Raw genomic sequence first — 21114 nt, forward strand, 5'->3', positions numbered from 1 at the left:
GCAAAACTAGTACAGATCCCATATTGTGTAAGCTCTGTTTTCCTCATAACTGAAGGAAATAGCCTGGAAGCTGTTCTCTTAAAAAGGCTGAAAGAGCTCATAATCACTAAGTCTCCTAATCACTAATTACTGTGGACTATTAGGCACCCTAATATGTCTTAGGGGGAAAAAGATTTCCAAGTTTTCAAACCAAAAGAAGGATACAAGACTCTTTAAAGCACCAAATATGAATTGCATATCATGTAATAAAATTCCAGCTGCATTAAGAACCCAAAAAGGAGAAATGACAAAGGAAAGGATAATAATTTGTATTAAATCTAGGAAAGCAGAAGCCTACTCTGTGTTTGGCTGTGTGAGTGAGGTTTTAGCTGCCATGGGAACCTGCTGTACTGCAGACGGTGGGAGGGAATAAGAAGGGAAAACGAAGAAGACTTTTTAACTTTAATACCTTTTCTGTTTATATAACCAAAGCCTGCAGGGTAGCAGAAGCAGAAGATGAGATTTACAGCCTCTCTCAGCTCAACAAACTATGGGGGCAACTAGTCTCCCTCTACCCCTTTACCCAGACTTGCAAATAAATGTTTTAGCAGCTGTGAACTTGCAGCAGCAAAAACTTAGGGCGAGAATGAAGTCTTCGAAATTTTTGTTTCCTTTCCTTGTGGCAAAGGACTTGACTAACCCTCCCATGCAATTCTGTCCTCCCCCTTAGTGGATCTTTTCACTCTGTTGTTTTTGGTTGGCTTTTTTCATGTTCATAGGGACATCAACATGGGATTTTGGGGAGTAGGGCATACTAAGCATAGCAGGAAGGACCAGGGACTGGATAAAAACTCTTTGTGAATCACCTGTTCACCCTCCAGCCTGTCTTCTCTCTCTTCTCTCAAGCACTCCCCATTTTCTTTATTTTTTTTTTTCCCCAAGTCCATTCCCCCTTGAATTAGTTTCCTGGAATTAAGCAATTAATAAGATCAGAGTTTGGGGTTTTTTTCCTCTCCACAAAGCTTTGTCACGTGTCTCATCAAACTTACAGCAACTTGCAAAGAAAAATACCCCCTGGGAGCCGTTTAGATGCTCTTCAAGATTCCCATCTAGGGCACCCAGCGTCTTTGCTTTGCTGGTATGCCCAGTGTCCTGGAATTGATAGGAGGGGACAGAGGAAGAAAAACCTGAGAAGGTGGGGGAGGAGGATGGGGAGCAGACAAATAGCAAATACTCAGGCAAAACAAGAGACAAAACAAGTTCCCCCACCCCCATTCTTTTTCTTTCTCTACCTCTAGTATAAGATGTACATCTGCAGACAGGGCCATTTCTAAGAGGAGGTTTTCCTGTCTGATTTTTCCCCCTTCTAAGCTGGGACCAGTGTCTGTGCGTGCAAGTGTGGGTATTCACAAGTAGTCGAGGAAGCTTACCTATGAAAACTAAGTAGGCACCATCTCTGGGGATTCCTGCTGCCAGGTAAGATTTGGCTTTTCTTCTTCTCTTTGTTGCTTCTCTTCTCATAGAGGATGTCTTTTAGCTGGGTTCATGGGTGAACAGTCCTCTGCATGCACCCAGTGCAGCAAGTGCAGCTGCTGTGCCTGTGGGCTGACACCAGGCACACGCTAAGGAGGCTTACTGCAGACTGGAGGAGTTTCCAGAGGGGGGAAGGATGTTTCCTCATTGCCTGGAGTTTGGATGAGTGAAGGGGCACTTCAGGAACTGCCTGGAGGTGTCTTAGCCTGCTGACTGCATGGTCAGGGACAGGTCTGTCCCTGGACCTGACCACCAGGCACAGGTCCACATGCCAGCCCTCGGGACAGTGAGTGCCACTGCCACCCCGGCTGTGTCACAGGTGAGCTACCGGGCGTGCTTTGGGTGGCATGGAGAGCAGAGCCACCAGAGAGGGCTCCCACACCTCAGGCAGCTGGAGCCAAGGATGGAATGAGGGGTCTGAGCCCCAGCTGTGAGCCCAGCAGACAGTCAGGGACAAGGTGTGAGCATGGCCAGCAGCTGTCCTTCAGGCAGTGTCACCCACCTGGACTCACTTGGTTGCTATAGGTGTGATGAAGCACACCTGGAGTGCTGCAGTGGATGGTCATAAACTCTTCAGAAGGGACAGGCACAGAGGGAGAGGCACTGCAGTAGTCCCTCCCTGTACATTAGGGGGTGTTTTGATTTCTAGAGCTTAATGGCAGTGACAACAGGGACAGCTGTTTGTGGGTAGGAGTCAGTGGAAGGGCCAGCAAGGCATATGTCATGGTGGGAGTCTGCTAGAAATACAGCACAGCAGAGAAGAGCTCTAGGAGGTCTAGGAGGCTCCTGCTGTGTGTGGAAGAAAACTGCCTGACACAGCTGGTGATGGAGGTGAGAAGGACTGGCAAATGATGTAGCATTTGCAGGCTGTCCAGGGCACAGTGATCATGAAATGAAGGAGTTCTAATCCTTGGAGAAGTAAGGAGGGGAGACCAGCAAACTGCAGATTCTGGAGAGAAGACTTTGCCCTGTTTAGGAAACTGGTTGTCAGAGTTCCTTGGGAAGAAGTTCTGAGGGGCAAAGGGGCCAAGGAAGGATGGACACTCTTCAAGAAAGAAATCTTAGAGGTGCAGGAGCAGGCCAATGGGATTATGGCCTGTATCAGCAATAGCGTGGCCAGCAGGACCAAGGCAGTGATTGCCCCCGCGTACTAAGCACTAGTGAAGCCACATCTCAAATCCTGTGTTCAGTCACTGCAAGGGCACTGAGGGGTTGGAACATGTCCAGAGAAGGGCAGTGGAGCTGGGGAAGAGTCTGGAGCACAAGTCCTGTGAGAAACAGCTGAGGGAGCTGGGGGTTTTTACATGGAGAAAAAGAGACTCAGGGGAAACTTTATGGCTCTCTGCCACTCCCTGAACGGAGGTTGTAGTGAGGGGGGTCAGGCTCTTCTCCTGAGTAACAAGGACAAGAGAGAACAGGTGCAAGTTGCACCAGGGAGGTTTAGATTGCATACCAGGAAAGTCTTTCCTGGAAGGGTTGTCAAGCGCTGGAATGGGCTGCCCAGTGAAGTGGTTGAGTCACCATCTTTGGAGGTGTTTAAAAGATGGGTGGATGTGTCAGGCAGGGACAGAGTTTGGTGGTGGACCTCTCAGTTCTGGGTCTACAGATGGACTTGATGATCTTAGGAGTCTTTTCCAACCTAAACAATTCCATGATTACATTTTTTTCTGGCATTCCTGCCATGTTTGGAAAGGAAATGCTTAGACATTCTCTGTCCTCATTTTCTATGTCACTAGAGAAATATGGTATCCCAGATATGGTAACAACCTGAGGCCATCACTATACCCAATTCAGTAACAGACCATTCTTACCAGCCAGGTATTTCCTTGGATAAAACCAGAGATGTCCGTCACCTCCCACTGGAATTGACAGGAATACTCCCAGTATAACACCAACAGTGCCAAAAGTATTTGAGTGGCAAATTTGTGATTACAGGGAAACAGTCCTGTGTATTCTGGTGGCACTAAAGAGGAAGGATCAAAGTGATAGTGCAGTTGGCTGTGGTTCCACTGGGTACATTTCTCTGCACTCTACCTTGTGTTAAAAGCTTCCATCTGAGGCACTGTCAGGGCACCAAAATGATGCCCTGAGATACATGGCTGCAGGTGGCTCTGAAAAATACCAACCTCCTTAAAGCCATGCCACAAGAGCAGGTGGGGGTGGATTAAAACCTGTGGAGCCTGCATGGATATCAGACCTTCCTTGCACTCTTCTATTTGACAGTCAGACAATAAATGTTAATAATTTTTAAACTGTAATAATTCGAGAATAAGTTTTGTTTAAGCTCTGCTGTCCATTTGAGATTTGTTCCAGCTCAGTGGAACACAAGCTTGCATGCTGCTGTCACGCATTGGTTTATCATATTTCACCCCCACACCACCACAGCAAATTTTTTTTGTGTTCTGACCAATCCTGCATGTGTGGTGCAGTGAAGGAGACCCTCTACACCTCTGTCACACCTTCTCTAGCTGGAAGTTGCTTTGCTCAGCAATAAGGACAATTCATTTAGCTGTGGTGCATCTGTTTTTCTTTTCCAGGTTTTGGGGTTTTTTAATTCCAAAATTGCTGTAAATGTGCAGTGTTTAAAACTTTATGGTAGAGGCTATTTGATGTTCTTGCATGGCAGCACACCTTATGTGACTGTCATAAAATAATTTGTCCTCATCCAAGTGCTGTGAGGTACATTTCCCCATTGTATCTATAGTAACAGAGCTTATGAGCAAATCTTACCATCTAAAGATAAACTTTTGTTATTTTCACTTGTATTTCTGGAAAAACAAGTGCATGTTTGGGAAGCCTTGAAAACACATGTATCTAGAGGTGTGTATATATATATACATAAAACCATACATATTTTTAACTCGTGTAAGATCTGTGTCTTCAGACAAACATGAAAGAACAGGAACTGTTCCATTTGTATTTCAGGCAGCAATTCTGTAAAACGTAGGACTGCCTAAAAGGGAACACAGAAGCTGGTTTCAGAAATATTTTCATATCTGATTTAGAGATTGAAATTATGAACAAAGTACTGCAGTATGTAACTAGAGATTTAAGAATTACTGATATCTTTTGTATTTAGGTTTTATTTACTTCTTTGTATTTACCTGCAAAGAAGCAAATTCACATTTTTTCCTGAAACAATTGACCACTGAGCCCTAAGACTCGATGTAAAATGGTAAAGGGAACTAAACCTCTTTATTCTTGTGTAACTCATTAGCCAACATCAGACGATTAGTGCTAATGTTTCCATCTAAAACAATTCAAGTGCCTCATTAACGGGGATAGATTTCCTTTGATCTAATTACTTAATGTCCCAGATCTATTGGAAATTCAGAAATCAGCACTGAGAAATCTCTGCAGACCTGGTCACATCTAGAAATGTGCATTTACAAGTAGACTTCAGAAATGTCATTTAAAATTATAATGAGCCTTGTTTAGTCTGCTGGCAATGCTTCATCAAATGTTTAATGAAAGCACATTGATGATAGCTGGAGAATGAAAATGATGGCTGTGTGCTGAGTATGATTTAATCTCCATTATTATAGGCAAGTGGATTGCAAATTTCCATAATTAAACATCCAGCGCACTGGTCAGATTCTGTTGTAAAGTTTGGTAATTGCTGTTGTTGGGAAAACAGTCCAGTGGGGTGTTGCTGTCACATGATGAGCTTTTGAGGCTGAGCTAATAGGATGCCCTTTTAAAGTGTTCTTCATGTTTTCTGCTTTAGAGGCAGAGGACACCATCATGGAGGTTTCATCAAAAGAAAATACTCACTTTTTCTCAAACAACACAATCTTGCCCGTGGACCGATCTTCATTCAAATCTGAATCATCCGCATCCAAGGAAAAACAGTCGTGTTGTGGAGGTATAAAGGTAGAGTAAGGGTTTTGGATATTCCACTAGGGACTTAGAAAATACCTCTCTATCTCTCTCTCTCTCTCTCTTTTTTTTTTTAATTATCCCTTTTAAAGTTTTGATTGTGTCATGCTGAGTCAGTATGAAATTATTAGAGATATATCTAAGCCACAAGAAAATCTTTTTCAGATCTGAATTTGCCTAACTTTTGGCAATCATAAAATATAATTTGTTGGCTGAGGCTTGCATATTATGAGATCTTCAAGACCATCCTAAAACATCCCTCTATTTTCCTTATTGCTCCACCTGAAGTTTAGAACAGAGCACTGGCAGATACGACAGGCAGCTATCAGTACAGATTGCTTTTTTAAGATAGTAGCCATGGTAGTCTCCTGGACACTTCAAAGTAATATTGCACTATGGTCTGGGATATGATATGACATGATATGATATGATTTTATATTACTAAAGCATTATTGTAATAGTCCTTGCTGAAGAGAACTCTGCATGAGGTGACTTTAAAATGAAACTGTAGAAATAAAACTGTATTACCACTTTATCTCCATCCCTCTCACCCACAAGGAATTTTTCCGGCGGTGATGGGAGGTCCCTGCTCTGAGCCCCACGATATTCAGCTGTGCCTGCCCGCTGGTGGGAGCTGCCCCTTGGAGCAGCCCTGCTCCCTGTTTAGGACACGGGGGTACAGCAGGCAGCACAAAGTTTTGCCTGCCTACCTGATCTCCAAAATTCTGCCACTCTCTTGGCTGAGGTCTCAAAATCACCATACAGTGGTGAGATGATTTGACTTACATGGAAAATGAGTCTTTGGCCTTGTCCCATTTCATCATGCAGAATCTTTATTTCTGTTGTTTTTTCCCTCACTCAAACACACACTTACTTTCAGATATTAGTCCAGCTCCCTGTACAGCCAATGATATGAGCAATAGTTGCCCTGAAGTCTATAAATTTTGAATGGTTTTGTTTTGAAATAGAAGATGAGTTGCATCAACTAAATTTTGTACCACAATATAATTCTGTCATTGCTTCTCCATTTGCTACAATGATAATCCAATCCCCTCTATGAATAAAACTTCTGGCACAGATTAGCCAGTCAGGAATCAATTCTTAGCTCCAGAAATAGAAAAGCAATAATATTTCAGATCAGTTTCTTTCTCTTTAAAGAAGTTATGTCTTCTAGGAACCCAAACCAATATAATTAATCCTAGGAACTTAGAAAACCTTTTTTTTTTTTTTTTTTTTTTTGTGGGAAAGGGGCTCAGTCTGCACCTTTGAAGTGTGTGTACCAAAGCACTGTGAAGGCAGATGGAGTTTAACTTCCAAAGCCCCCTCCTGATTATATTCATAACAACATGCTAGAGCAGATACAGTGACAGCTAAGAGAAAACTATTCCTGAAAAACAAAAGGATGGGAGAAGATTGTCCCCAGCAAAATGCATTCTGAGGAAAATGCATGTGTTAGAGATGGCAAGAGATCTTGTAGGGGAAGGATGAGCCTAGAAGAGAATTGCCTGGCAGGTCACTGTTCATCTCACAGAATATGTGACATATTTTAAAATGTTCAAAAACTCACCTCCCCACCAAGCCCCACATATGGTTACTGTGTAAGATACTCCCTCCTGAGAAAATCACTAGTTTCTGCCTTTCAACAGAGCAGTAGCTTTGGCATCTTCCTGAATTTAGCAATGGTTGAGAGTCAATTCTGTTTTTATCAATTTTGCTTATAAGATATGAACAAATCAGCAATCTAGCATTTAATAAGAGGTAGGAGAAATACTGGTTTGGCTATTTGGCAGAAGAAGAGGTAGGAATGCAGGACTTGTTTAAAAATAATTCATATATCATAATAAATATTAATATATCTTCTGTACTGCCTGATTTTAATCGCTGTCTTTTTTTCACAGATATTTCTTGGTGCACTATCTTTTGTTTATTTTGCTAAAGCACTTTCAGGAAGTTATCTGAAAAGTACTATCACACAATTAGAAAGAAGATTTGACATCCCCTCCTCTTTGGTTGGTGTTATTGATGGAAGTTTTGAAATTGGTATGTGCTGTAGAAACCCATTTTAATTTTCAGAGAAGAATTGTGAAGAATGATTGTATGAATCTCCCTGAACCATAAAACTGAGCAAGAATCACCTAGTAAAAATAAGTGGGACTATCAGTATGATTATGTTCAATAGGAGAAGGTTGTTAGCACAGGCAATTCAGCACAGACGTAAAAAAATGTAATTTGATAAGCTAAGCATGTGACTAATTCATATTAATAGACATTTCGAGTGTTGAATGAGAATTTGCCTGCACAGATTTCTGCAGGCAGAAATCCACCTCCCCCTCATAAGTGTTTGTCCTTTGTGATTTATTAAGCAGCAGGAGGACAAACCTCTAATTTTAATCTACATTTCTTGTCCTGCCCCTCTCAATCCCTCTCACACTAAGGTTTCCAGCATGTCATCATGTCTTACAATTTCAGATTACTGAATTTCTCTCATGGGTGTTCAATGGACTGAATTGAACTCACAGGAATGAAATCTGAGCCGAAGTGTCTAAAAGTCTGTTTGATTTCTCATTTTTCTGCTTTTTCTGGTTATTTGCTCTCTTCAGCTGGCACAGTCTTTCTCCTCTTTTCCAGCTGTTTATCCAAAAGTTTATGGTTTTCCTATCACAGGTGGCATTGGGCTCCTGTAGAATGTCTGGAAAGAAGGAGAAAGACATCAGCCCTCTCTCCCTGAAATCAGTGCCTGTACTACATACTAGAAATTGTTATTTTAGGGGATCTCTTATCAACAAGCAGTAAAACTCAGTTTTCCTTTTGCACTCTCAAAGGGAACCTCCTAATCATAATTCTAGTGAGCTACTTTGGAGCAAAACTTCACAGGCCAAGAATAATTGGAGCAGGCTGCTTAATTATGTCAGCTGGAACATTCCTAATCGCAATGCCCCAGTTCTTCATGGGACGGTGAGTGCAAAGTGATCGGTGTTTTCCGGCTGGGCTGTGCATCCTGAATGGCAGCTCACTAAAACATTTAAGCATTCATTATGAAGATGGAAATAGGGGTATGGGGATGTGGTTACTTAATTTTTATTTTTTATTTTTGGTGAAAAGATTTATTACTGTAAAGCAAATAATTTAACATGTATACTGTTTTCAGTTGTCATCAACTTATTTTTTTATTATCTCTGATCTTGATTTGCCACATTTTGACGTGGTTTAGGAATTGTTGAAATGTCAGTAAAAAAGTGATGATATGAAAACCAATCACAAGCCAGAGGATACACCAGTTTCTGATAATCTCTTAGTCCAAAGTCATGTATCAGAGCAGAGCAAAGTGCTGGTTAAACTGAATTGAATCACTGACACAAAAAGAACCAATGGGTCAATTTTCACGTACGGCTGCAGTATAAATAGAGCTCTGTTTATCCCCTGTAAATTACCACTGGCTATGGATTCAGGTGGATTTATATGGATGCAGAAGACATTTGCATTTAAGTGCTGTAGGCCTGTCTGGTAGTTACAGATCTGATTGCTTTTTCTTATCAGTACTTATGAATAAATATAAATCTGTTTTCTAAACAGATACCGGTACGAAAGATTCCCTTCCACCACCAATTCAACTGTTAGCCTCTCTCCATGTCTGCAGGATAAAAGCCAAACTCCACTCTCAGTCTTGGAGAAATCACAAACAAAAATAAATGCAGGTAAGAATGATCTCCGTTCAATCTTGGGGCTGGTAGTGCTCACTATCATTAATGTTCCCCAAATCTTTCTGTCGAGAGATCTCAGTTTTGGTTAGAAGGAAAGTGAGAGAGTTTTCTAAAAAGGGATATGGTGGCAAATTTATAAAATGAGAAAAATTTTAGTGTCTTTGAGGCAGCTCATGCTGTCTGCCTTAAGCTGTTTCACAGTTTTTCTGCTGTTTCTCCCACAACAGAAGTATTTTAGAAGCCTTGAGCCTTCTGTGTCAAACTGTTCCTATAAACACATTGTTGTCACCTTTTCTGTGCACAGGGTGTGAAAAGGAAGCAGGATCTTCCATGTGGATCTATGTTTTACTCGGGAATCTTCTACGTGGAATAGGTGAAACCCCCATCCAGCCCCTGGGAATTGCATACATTGATGATTATGCTGTTGAAGAGAATGCTGCCTTATACATTGGTAAAATAAATATTATTTCTTTTTCCTAATGGATTTTTCCCCAGAGTAAACGGAGTCATTCTGAATAATGGAATGAATTAATGAACTTGCCCTGATTGTTTTGTTTGCATAATTTCCAATATTAAAGTTTATTTAACAGCCATGTACACTCAGGGGACCAAGTTCCCATTTAATTACACCAACACATTTCCATTCTCTTAATTTGGTGAAAGAATTTGACCTTGGGTTCCTGCTGTTACCCTAATCTTTCTAATTCTTCTGGATGTGGACCGCTGAGCCTCTGCGCACATTCAGTTCTCTGGAAAGTGATAAAAAACAGGCACTATTTAAAGCATTTAAAATAGTATTTCAATGGGCAGTCAAAACATTCTCTTCAGATTCATGTAGGATTACAAACAATAGTACTGAAACTTTAGAAAGTTGGGATCACTGTTTTCTTGTGTCCATTGTCTGATCGCTGCACATTCACCTGAAATATTACCAAGAAGTCCTATCTCATCATCATCTGCTTTTGACAAGTTTCCAGCCAAGCAAAAGGCAAAAAAATCAGATTCTTTCTGTAAAAGATTAAGTCTTCCCAGATTTCAAGGTGAATTTTTTCAAATTCAAAGTATTCAGAAAGTTTGGCTGAGGGTGTATTGATCCATTGTATCAACAATGCAAACCAAAAGCAAAGTGATGTCTAAACCTGTTCAGGGCCTATCTCAACTGAAAGTGGTCAGTTACCTTTAAAAAATGGCATTTGCTTTCTAGTCACTTTAATCTTGTCAGCTAAAGTGTTTCTAGCACGTGTAGATTGGTGCTGCTCTTGAATTTAGGCCATTCAGTTCCCTGACATTTTTTTCCTTCAGACTGAATTTAACTCTTTAATTGGACAGCAATAACAAAACTTCGTCGTAGTGGGGAAAATTTTATTGATGACTTTTTTCCTTCTTGAAAATATTTCAATTTGTGTAACTGTATCTCTTGCTGCCCATCACATGCCATAATCTGCTGTTAGAGGCAGAAGCAGCAGTGCCCTTTTTAGCTCAGGAGTAACAGTCCCCTGTTTTCTATTCCAGGCTGTGTGCAGACAGTTGCCATTATAGGGCCAATATTTGGCTTTCTCCTGGGATCCCTGTGTGCCAAACTATACGTTGATATTGGCTTTGTAGATCTGGGTAAGTCAGAACACTCAGGCTTCAAAAATCCAGCCAGGCTCCACAATGCCTATTTTAGGCCAAGAACTCTCTGGTTGTCTTCTAGGCATGAGGGGCTAGCAGGGCTAGAGTAGGCACTTGATGAAATGAAAAGGATGACAGCAGTGCAGTGGTCCATCAGAATAGGCTGGCAAGAGGATGGGTGTAGAGGAACAACAAGGTCTGACTCTTCCTCAGCCCCAGCAGATCTGCAGCAGGTGCTTCCAAGAGATAATGGGAGCCAGAAGGAAACAGGACTGAGGCTCAGGATCCTGCATGTGCCTTTTTTATATCTTCTTGTTGCCTAGAAAAGTGGTTTGGCAGGGAGTACCAAGTCTCCTGGTTCCTTCTGAGAAGGAAGTTTTCTCCCTTCTAGGAAAACAGGAAGAAAAAAACCCACAAAAAACCACCAGGAGGAAAACAGTTTTTTTCCTGGGGCATTTGTGCAGAACAGCCTTACTGGGAGCAAGTGAGTGGCCACCTGGATGTCCCCCATGCTGGTCCTTGCAGTAGCTCTGGGGATGTGCAAATGGCACAGCAGTGTCAGGGCTAGACTGCTGCTGTGCCCCAGCAAACAGTAAATGCTCAGCGTGTCCCTATAGCTGCTCTGTAAAACACCCATGGGGACACAGAGCACAGCTAAACCTGACAAGCTGGGCATGGAAAGTCCCTGCCAAACCACCTTCCTTACGAGCAGCAAATGTTCTCAAAATGTATTTATTTGTTTCTTATTTTGCATTTTCTCCAGACAGCGTCACCATAAGTCCCAAGGACATGCAGTGGGTGGGAGCATGGTGGCTGGGGTACCTGATAGCTGGGGTGATCAGTGTCCTGGCTGGCATCCCCTTCTGGTTCCTGCCCAGGCACCTCCCGAAACCTGAGAGCAGGAAGGACTCCAGCACCTCTTCCGAGCACTCCAAGTTCATCATCGAGGAGAACAAGGACCAACGCACATCCTCTTGGCAGCAAGCAAAGCTTGCTGAGATGGCAAAAGGCAAATCACTTGAGTTGTCTTCCTGATTCTTGAGTTTTTCTCTCAAAGGCTTTTAGACTTAAAAATTTTATACTTTCTGAGTCCCTATTTTAATGGTTTCAGAATTATGTTTTTTTCTCTCAGGTTTCACTCTCCAGCTCAGTAGTACATAAGAAAAGGTATCTTCAATGTTCCCTGGACTTGCTATTGCATGAGAATGACTTTTGTGAAAATAGTGGCCCAGCACATATCATGAAGCTTTGCAAAAAATTTTTATTTTCATATAGTGATTGTTGCAGAAGCGGTGCTCAAAAGAAAACCAACCATTGGTTAGGATTAATTTTTTTTTTTCCTGTAAGTTCATTCAGTAGGAAAACATGTTCAATATCTGATCAGAATATAGTTGGGCACAGACCAGCTACAGTATTAGAGGGGCCTGTCTGGATTTAGACAGGAGCTGGTTTGCACAATTGCATTTCCTTGGCCATGCTTTGCCAAAAGCATTTTCCCTCAGAACTTGAATCTGTACCTAAATATGTCCGTGCTTACTGTCAGCTGTGCTGAGCACTCTTTGCCCCAAATTCAGCTAACAGTGCTGCAGCTGTTGAGGACACAGAAACCAAATCATTCCTAGTTTATGATGGAAAGAAGCTTTTCAAAGCAAGATACCTCTTCTGGGAAATTGATGCTCAGTGCTTTGCTCCACTGTTCCTCCATCCAGAAATTGGGGAGCTGTTAGGATCATCAGGGAACTTCACAGATTCCCTCTGAAATGTTTTGCAGTGTGGGGTTTTTTGGAAGGTGCCCACATGTTACAAAGCATTACTCACAGAAGTTGTTCTCTCTCTGGCCTGCTTGTTATTTCTGCTGTTTTGTCTTACAGACTTCTTGCCATCACTGAAGAACCTCTTTGGGAATCCAGTTTATATTCTGTATTTGTGTGCAAGTATCATTCAGTTCAATGCCTTAATTGGCATGGTGACATATAAGCCAAAGTATATTGAACAACAGTATGGGCAAACATCTTCAAAAACTAACTTTGTTATAGGTAAGGCTATATCTGTTTCTTCATATCTTTAAAATGGACATTTTAGGAGTGGCATATACATATAGGAAAATGTATTTTTTTAGGGTATGTTCATTTCTTCTTCTTCCTTCTCTGACTTTGAGTAATAGCTCATAGAAAGTAAGTTATTTCATTTCTGCTTCAGCACTAACTCTGAGTTTATCTATGCAAGAGTTACTGTAAAAGTTTACATTATTTGATATCTTAATTACCATTTAACTGGAAATTTGAAAAGTAATGTATGTACAGCACAAGAAAATAACTGAGAAATAATTTTAGAATAGTTTGCATAAATTTATCATCAGACAGATATGCTGTCTTGATGGCTTCCCATCTGTTTCCACAAAATGAAGATCAGTTCAATGAGTTCTGTGGGTGACTCTCTGAAGTGATTGGTGTTAAATAGGAGGAACTGAAGTCATATCCCAAGATGTCTCATACAGCACAAGAGAGAGAAGCTGCTTCAGCCTTTGGGTACAGAGATCCACATTTTTGTAGCTGAGTTCAGGAGGGTGGACTTGACTGCCCAGTTCTTGAACCCGCATGTGGGGTTCAGCTCCAGAGGTCCAGGGCTTCAATAGCATTAAGCAGCAAAGAGGTTTACATCCACCCAACACAGAGGGAACTGCCTTGTTTCAGGGCAGCATTAGTTGCACAGCAACAGAGGTATATATATGCAGAAAAGCTGTAATGATCCATTGTGCTATGTTAATTCTGTTAAAGATAGAAGCTGGAATTTCCTGGCACAAAACTCCTCAAAGCAAGGAGAAATCTTCAAATATAGTTGATGGCTGAAGAAAGTCCAGAACAATCCCTACATTCAGTATAGTACTTCTCATTGTATTTAAAGATTTTCTGGAGCTAAGCTTTCAGCTATGTGCCAAAAGAGTGAGGATTAAGAATCATTTGATTTCTCTGAGCATAGGGACTATATCCAACAGAGAGCATGTGGTGGTTTGGTTAGGGAAGGATCCTGCTGTGGGGCAATCCCTGCAGTAAGGTGATTTTTCTTACTCCTTTTCCTTTCTCTCCAAATCCACCCTTCCTAAGAAACCTGAGGGCTGACTCAAACTCAGTGTTTATTTCTCTTTCACAACCTCTTTTACTCATTCTTCTTTTTTACAAAACAATTTCTGTCAGAGTCTCTGATAGATATCAGAATTGTCAAGGCAATTGGAAGCACTAAAAAACTTTTTAAAAGGCAGGTTTTGCTCTTGCTCTGGCTTTCATAACATTAGATAAAACTAAATTTGTACTCCAGAAATCAGCAGATGACTCCACTGACAAATTAGTTGTGGGAAAAAACCACCTATCTTAAGAAATTAGAAGAGCATTATCTAAACTTTATCCATAATCTCTCTGTTAAAGAACCAGCAAAGAAGCATGTCCTTGGGAGTAAGTTTTTCAAAGCTGTCCCAGCACCTTTGTAACACTCCAAGGATGTGTCTAAGTCTGGACAAAATAAAAGGCCCTGACTGAAGATCTTGTATGTTTTATTCCTTCATCTGATCACTGCAGCTTTTTTTTTTGTTTTTCATTAATACAGATTTTTCTGTTTGATTTCAGGTCTTATTAACATTCCTGCTGTGGCCTTTGGCATGTTCTCTGGAGGACTGATCATGAAAAAATTCAGAATTGGTGTTTTAGGGGCTGCAAAACTTTCGTTGGGGTCATCTTTCTTTGGTTACCTTCTGCTGCTCTCGTTATTTGCCATGGGCTGTGAGAACTCGGACGTGGCCGGGCTGACTGTGTCGTACCACAGGTATGCTGGGCAGGCCATGCTTCAGCAGAAAGAGCTGCTTCCAACCAAACCCCTTCCTCAAAGCATATATTGGTGAAAAGACAGGGACTGACCTGAATATGCTTCCCAGAAATTTGATTCAAATCAGTGGAAACCACTCCATTCTAGTGGGTGTTGTGTCATGACTCTCTCATGACTATGGCATTAACCAGTGGGGTTTATGTCACAAGTGCAGATTATTTTTCTGATTACCTTTAATTATTATTGCTATGGGACTCATCCTTTGAGCCCAGTGATTCCTGGAACTGTGAGTAGCTCAGTAGGGGGGAAGAAATTAAATTAATTGTTTCTTGCCTTTGTGTGCCACTGAACAATGAATGGCATTTAGTAGACTTTGAACTCAAAACTTAAGGACTCATAGGTTAACCATGACTCATAGGTTAACCATGAGGTACACCCGAGGCTAACATTTTTGCCCATGCCATTACTCTGTAAAACTAACTTTTTGGGAGGAGTGTCCAGCACTGACTCGCAGCAGCTCTGGTAGCTGCTCCACAGGTGTCTGATGACTGAATTTGGCAGAAAGCTGTAGTGCAAGGTATCAGACACTCAGTTTGGATGAATCCCATTCTGATAAATTCCTTGTCAACTTCTACAGGGACCATTTACCATGAGTAACTCAATCCCTTCTTTGCCATTTGCCTAACTGTGTTAAAACTATCTTAGAAAATCTGAGAAAATACATGAATATAAAGTGTTAGTTGACCCCCTTAAAAAAGTAAATGCTGTCTCACAGTAGGTGGTGTGATAGTGTGAAAACCTTTGGATAACAGAGAAATAAGGATTTAGACTGCTGTGTGGGTGTGAAGAGACCACCTTTAATGGGCTACAGAGAGAAGGTTTGGCCAGGTGCACCTGGCAGAGAGCATCACCCAGGAGGTGATCATGATTTCTTCCACATCTGCTGGGCAATTTCTCTTTTCCACAGAACTAGACCCATGACTGATTACGAGCCAACCCTGTTTTCAGAGTGCAACTCGGGCTGCTCATGTTCCAAGAACGACTGGGACCCCATCTGTGGGGAGGATGGAGTCACCTACGTCTCCGCCTGCCTTGCCGGCTGCCAGGCATCCAGCGGCAGTGGGAAAAGCACCGTAAGGCAGCATTGCACTTCCATGTGAGATGGGGTGTTTGTTCTGATACAGCCTGGTCTGTCAGAGTAAGGGTTTGAACTGAGCGTGCCACATCCCCTTCAGCCCTGAACTCCTCAGGGCTTTTTAGAAATCTGCCACCCACATTTAAAATTCTCTCACTTGCTGGTGCCAGCAGAAATCACAGGCAGAGAATGTTGGAAGCTTTTGTTGGGGGTTTCTTTGGTTTTTTTTTGGGGGGGGGGGGGGGGGGTTGGTTTTTTTTATTTTTTTAGCTGTTGGCTGCCAAGACTAGTGGAAAAAAACAACTAATGATTAGATTCATCATCAGTAGATATTTTATAATTTTCTCCTTCATTGAATAAGCCTTTTCCTTTTGTAAAACATTTCCCACTTTGGACTTAAAGTTTCAGCCATCCAGAAAAGCATGATGTGCAATACCTAAAGATCCACTTCTCCACTGCTTAGGTTTATCATACACTTTTGCCTGATCTCTTCCAGGTATTTTTTAACTGCAGCTGTGTGGGAACCTCTGAATCTTCACAGAGCTCCTCAGCTGTGGTGGGACCATGTCAAAAAGGAAATGAGTGTCCCAAAATGTTTCTGTATTTTCTAGTAATATCAGTTATCACTTCATACACTTTGTCAGTAGGTGGCACACCCGGATACATACTGCTTCTAAGGTAAGAAATAATTTCTGATAGCATTGCCAAATGTTTTCAAAGTGTTGTGACACTTGACTGGTACTCTCTCCCCTCCCGCTATTCCTAGTATTGAGAAATGTTTTGCAGGTATGCAAGGCAGCATATTCCATGTAACTGTTCTCTCCCAGATTTTTCTCCTTGTTTTAACAATTGTTTTAGCATGAGGATTTTTTTCCTATTGTGATAATCACAGATTTATTGAATGCTTGTCGCAACGCATATTTAACTGCTGGAACTATTCGTCCATCACTGTAAGCTTTGAAGCTAATTTAATACTACAAGTGCTTAATCTGGATTTTTGTCAGCTACTTACAATTTTTGGATCCCAAGTCCTGCTCTGCTCTGTTTTGGAAACCTTTCTTTCCCAGTTCCTTTTTCCAAATTATTTCCAGATGGGCACATTCTACTTCTCAAACAAAACAACAGTAAATCCAGTCTAACTAATCTTTAGTATTATAAATGTGTTTTCTTGCTCCTAAATTCTCTTTGTTTTTGAATTAAATTTTCTGGACCAGGCCCTGTCTCATTGCTGGTGTCTTTATACCACGTGGACAGTGCCAGTGTTAGAACTAGCTGAACATAAGCCATAGGGAAAAAACCTAAATAAAGAAACGGGACTTAAGCTACAGTTCCATCACAATCCTTGAACCAGAATAAATATGCACACAGAGACTTTGAGAAATGGCTGAGGTGAGGATCCTTCTCCACAGGCCTGCACAAAAACTGCCAGTGAGGTATACAAGCTGCACAGCTCTCCTCACACACCTTGCAGGGTTACCACTGAGTGCTGGAAAACCACACAGCATCTCTGTCCCCCCAGGGGCTCTCTCCAAGACCAGTCATACTGTAATCCATTTTAGACCATTTTTACTGAAGCTTTTGATCGACTGAACTGTCCATGGGCCAAGAGGAGGATGATTCATGAGAGGAGAGCTCGCAGCAGAGCCTCAGGATTTACGCCAGATTGCTCTCTGTGGTTGCTCCTGACATGACGGATAACAATAGGCATGGAGCTATGCAGGGATGCAGGTCCCTTCCTCTTCCCTCTACACGATGTCCTCCTTCCATCCATAAGACATTTGATGGAAAATGTACAGATCTGGTACCACACAGGGCCTCAAAATTGTGGTAGCCATGTTCAACTCCTGCTTTCCTCTTGTCTCTACTGCATAAAAAATTAAGTGTTTGGGAGATGTTCATAACTGAACACATGCAGACTTAAATCACACAAGTTACCTGCCCTTCTCAGCCCTAAGAACTTGCTCTTGGGGGTCTTGCTGCTTAATTGATTTAGTTAGAAAAGCTTAGAATTACAATACTAAACCACTTTGTTATATGAAATCGGCAAAACAGTTTTATTGGTCCTGCTCCAATGCTTTTATTGCTGTTGAAAATCATTTTACTTTGAGAGATCTTTAACTGAAACAGAGAAGTTATGTGTTTTCTTGCTGGATTGAAGGCATCCACTTTTGATGTGCAGCTAAATAAAACATGTTTCAGTAAGTTCAATCCTTTTTTATTTTTTTTTTCTGCACTGCAAATGACCTGTGGGCATAATTCCACTTTAAGCTCATGCTTACTTTTGTCTTTTTTGAAATCCATCACTGACTGACTTTCTCCAAAAATTGGGCTGAATTGAAAGTGTGCTTCTGTTAGCAGAAGGAAAAGAAATTTTCTTTTAACACAAATAGTCCCAAGGTCAAGTTGCAGGCATTATTATGTATTTTTTTCCAATGATCTCTTTTAAAAATTATTCAGTATTCAGTCATCTCTGTTACGATTCCAGCACTTAAGCAAGCTGATGTTTTCAGCTGAGCAGATATCATTGCACTTGCCACAGAGGACAAATACAGCTAAATCCCTAAAAGCCTGAAAGATTTAGTCACATTTACTTTGATGGTTTGCACACCGACGTCACTGAAATATGCTTACAGCTGGTGACCAAGTAATTTGCTGAAATGTCATTTTGGTGGTATTAGTCTCATTACAGTAGCCAAGGAACTTGGGAAAGCCCTGAAGTTTTTGAGAAAAAAGCCCTGCAGTTCAGATAGCTGTTGTTCAAGCACCAGCTATTAATAGTAGGTGATTAGGCAGTGAAAAGGAAGTCTCAGATCTCCCTAAGAGGTCTGGCTATCACTCAGGATCACAAAGTACTCCTGTTTCCGTGCAAAGACAATACAAAAAATAAAACAATTTTTTTTTCATCTGAAAGAGAATATTTTTTTTGCAGGATATAAACCCTATGAAACACATATCAAATATCCAGTTATTGGTTTTATTTTCCACTTTTTGCTTTCTATGCCCTCAGATTGTTTAGGAGCACTCTAGACTGAGGAGTGGTTGTGTGGCAAGTGTCTAGTAGGAGAACAAGACACTGTTCTTCCAACTTAAAATCATTTTACAGTCATGCCCTCATAGATGGCAGTGCTCGTATAAACCACAATCAACAGATTGTGTGATGATAATCCATGACCAGGGCATTAGAGAATAAAGTGTTGAAAACTACCCCTGGTGGGAAACAACAGAGTTAGTTCTGAAATGTCTTTATTATTTTTTAAACATATTCCAAATTACATTAATTTTTGCAGAAGCAGTGCCACCCTAGTTCAGACCTCACAGACTGTACCTCCAGAGTGCTATGTTCATCCATAATGACAAACTGAATTTCAGCCCATTTCACTTTTTCATACTGAATAGAATGACTGTGACAAAAGTTTTCTTAATTACCATCTTGATCTACATGTTACCCTCACATCCCAAAAATGTCCTTGTTTAATCATGTGACTGGTGCTATTCACTTGCCAAAATCAAACATATACCCAGATTTGTGCAGGGTTAGGTTTTGTAATAGTCAGTCTAGTACATGCTGGAAGAAACTGCACATTTGAGCAGCTGGTGGGGGAGCAAGTGATTCCTACAAGTCTGAGAGGCTCCATACACACACTGTGGATTGCAGGGATGGAAAAGCAGCTGTTGTCCTGCCCACCACCTCTCTTCCCTCAAGGAGCCAGGGTGACAATCTAAGGTTGGAGCAGGCTCATTTGAAGAGCTGGATGTGTGTGTTGGACTTACCCTGCAATCTTCGAGAAGTCCAAATGCAAATGGTCTGTTCTGTCAGAGAATGGCTACGAGGGTTTACCCTTACAGGAGGTGTGATCCTAATCCTAGATAGAATGCAATTAAAAGTGTGTGCCAAATAGCCTGGGACTTGATCCTGAATTTCAGGGAGTGTCTAACAGAAAAAAGCATCCTATGGATGCATGGCTTCACTACCAATTTTCTTGTCCTCTGTTAGTAACACCTAGGTACTGATATCTGAAAGTCCACAAGCATCTTAAAATGTGATGTTGAATAATACATGCTCAGAATTCCTAGACGCCATTCTGGTTTTATCACCTTTTTTACACATTTCTGCTATTTGTCAAAGTCCATGACATTAAGGAGGAAAAGGTCGCAATTTTTTTTCTTTCTCTTGCTTTCTATTTGTGTTCTAATTATACACACTTGATGCTTTATTTCTAGCTAACACCTCTTTTATTATTTTTTTAGATGCATTAAACCCCACTTGAAATCATTTGCACTTGGTATCTATACTCTGGCAATAAGAGTACTTGGTAAGTCCATTTGTACTCCTGAGTCAGTTTTAATACACCCCTCACTAATAATTTATCTTACAATTAAGCTTTGGTTGTTGGAAAGAACAATGTCTATCTGAAAATAAACATCATATGATAAAAAAAAAGGTTGGAAAAAGGAAATTGCTTTGTACTTCATAAATCACATAATTATGTCTTAGGTATAATTAAAATATACGAGGCCAATATCTCTAGAGATGTAATCCTGTAGACAATGAAGCTAACAACAAAATTACATCTTGTCCTCTTACCCAGAAACAAGCATAATAGAACACCTATGGCTGTGAATTTTTGATTGCTTTTCAGGCATATATTCACTAGTTTCTAAGGGAATTAATCTGACTACAGCTGTGCCTGAGGGCAGGGTACACTGCAGCCTTGTGGTAGAGCCACCTGAAATCAAGGTTAACATGGGATGCCAATGAACTGGAAATTCCAAAATCCTCTAGATCTTCATGAAAAAGGAAATTAGCAAGAAGCAAGTCACCTATTTTCAGGAACAGAGTTAGATGAAGTGGATGAAATTGCATCCAAACAAGCTGTTAGCTTCTTTGTTACATCTCTGAAAGCCAGAATTTTCTCTCCAAGCTTACTTTCTTGTCCAGTAACCATGGGTGGCTCCCCAGGTGACACAGAGTCCAGGATGTCGCCATCAGCACATGAAAAAAGACTTTTCCTTTCCATCACCCCCAAGAGCTGCAGTAGGTTTGCCCCTGCCACAGCAGGATCTCAAGATGCTTGGAGGATTCCTGCCAGGCTCCCAGCCCCACTGTCTCTGTCCCTTCTCATCCCCACCCAGCACACAGGACACCCCTAGGTCCAAGCTGAACAGGCTCTCAAAGGAGAAGTGTCTCCTCTGGCTTTTTTTCCCCCAGAGATGTCCTGCAGGGTGAGGAAATCAAACCATGGCAAGTACTCCTTCCACGGATTTCCAGAGGCTTTTTGATGTTTTGTCATGTTTTCCTGGCTTCCCAAAGGGAGGAAAGGGCGGTGTGTGCCTGGGCAGCACGAGGCACGTCTTCTCAAACCAGCAGTGTGGGAGTCATTGCTGTTAGAATATGTCATTTAATGTTCTACATGAATGTGCCTCTAGATCAGAACTGATCACCCTGGAAAGTAAATT

At 41.3% G+C, this 21114-nt stretch overlaps 1 protein-coding gene across 5 annotated transcripts in view; it reads left to right on the forward strand.

Moving 5' to 3' along the window:
* Nucleotides 1–1024: 1024 nt before the first annotated feature.
* Nucleotides 1025–21114, forward strand: part of LOC116995815 (solute carrier organic anion transporter family member 1C1-like) — a 42415-nt gene continuing 22325 nt past the window's right edge. The window contains exons 1-13 of one of the 5 annotated variants that reach the window (XM_033058822.2): nt 1025–1831; nt 5240–5377; nt 7290–7431; nt 8214–8346; nt 8965–9086; nt 9397–9543; nt 10605–10703; nt 11470–11715; nt 12578–12742; nt 14327–14522; nt 15490–15655; nt 16154–16335; nt 19906–19970. In XM_033058822.2, coding sequence (XP_032914713.1) covers nt 1730–1831; nt 5240–5377; nt 7290–7431; nt 8214–8346; nt 8965–9086; nt 9397–9543; nt 10605–10703; nt 11470–11715; nt 12578–12742; nt 14327–14522; nt 15490–15655; nt 16154–16335; nt 19906–19970 — 1903 coding nt within the window. In that variant the 5' untranslated portion in view covers nt 1025–1729. Of the gene's footprint in view, nt 1832–5239; nt 5386–7289; nt 7432–8213; nt 8347–8964; nt 9087–9396; nt 9544–10604; nt 10704–11469; nt 11716–12577; nt 12743–14326; nt 14523–15489; nt 15656–16153; nt 16336–19905; nt 19971–21114 lie in introns of all 5 variants that reach the window. The other 4 variants (XM_033058821.2, XM_033058816.2, XM_033058815.2 and 1 more) reach the window with 4 other exon arrangements.

Source organism: Catharus ustulatus, chromosome 4 (genome assembly GCF_009819885.2).
Source record: "Catharus ustulatus isolate bCatUst1 chromosome 4, bCatUst1.pri.v2, whole genome shotgun sequence".
Taxonomy (NCBI): domain Eukaryota; kingdom Metazoa; phylum Chordata; class Aves; order Passeriformes; family Turdidae; genus Catharus; species Catharus ustulatus.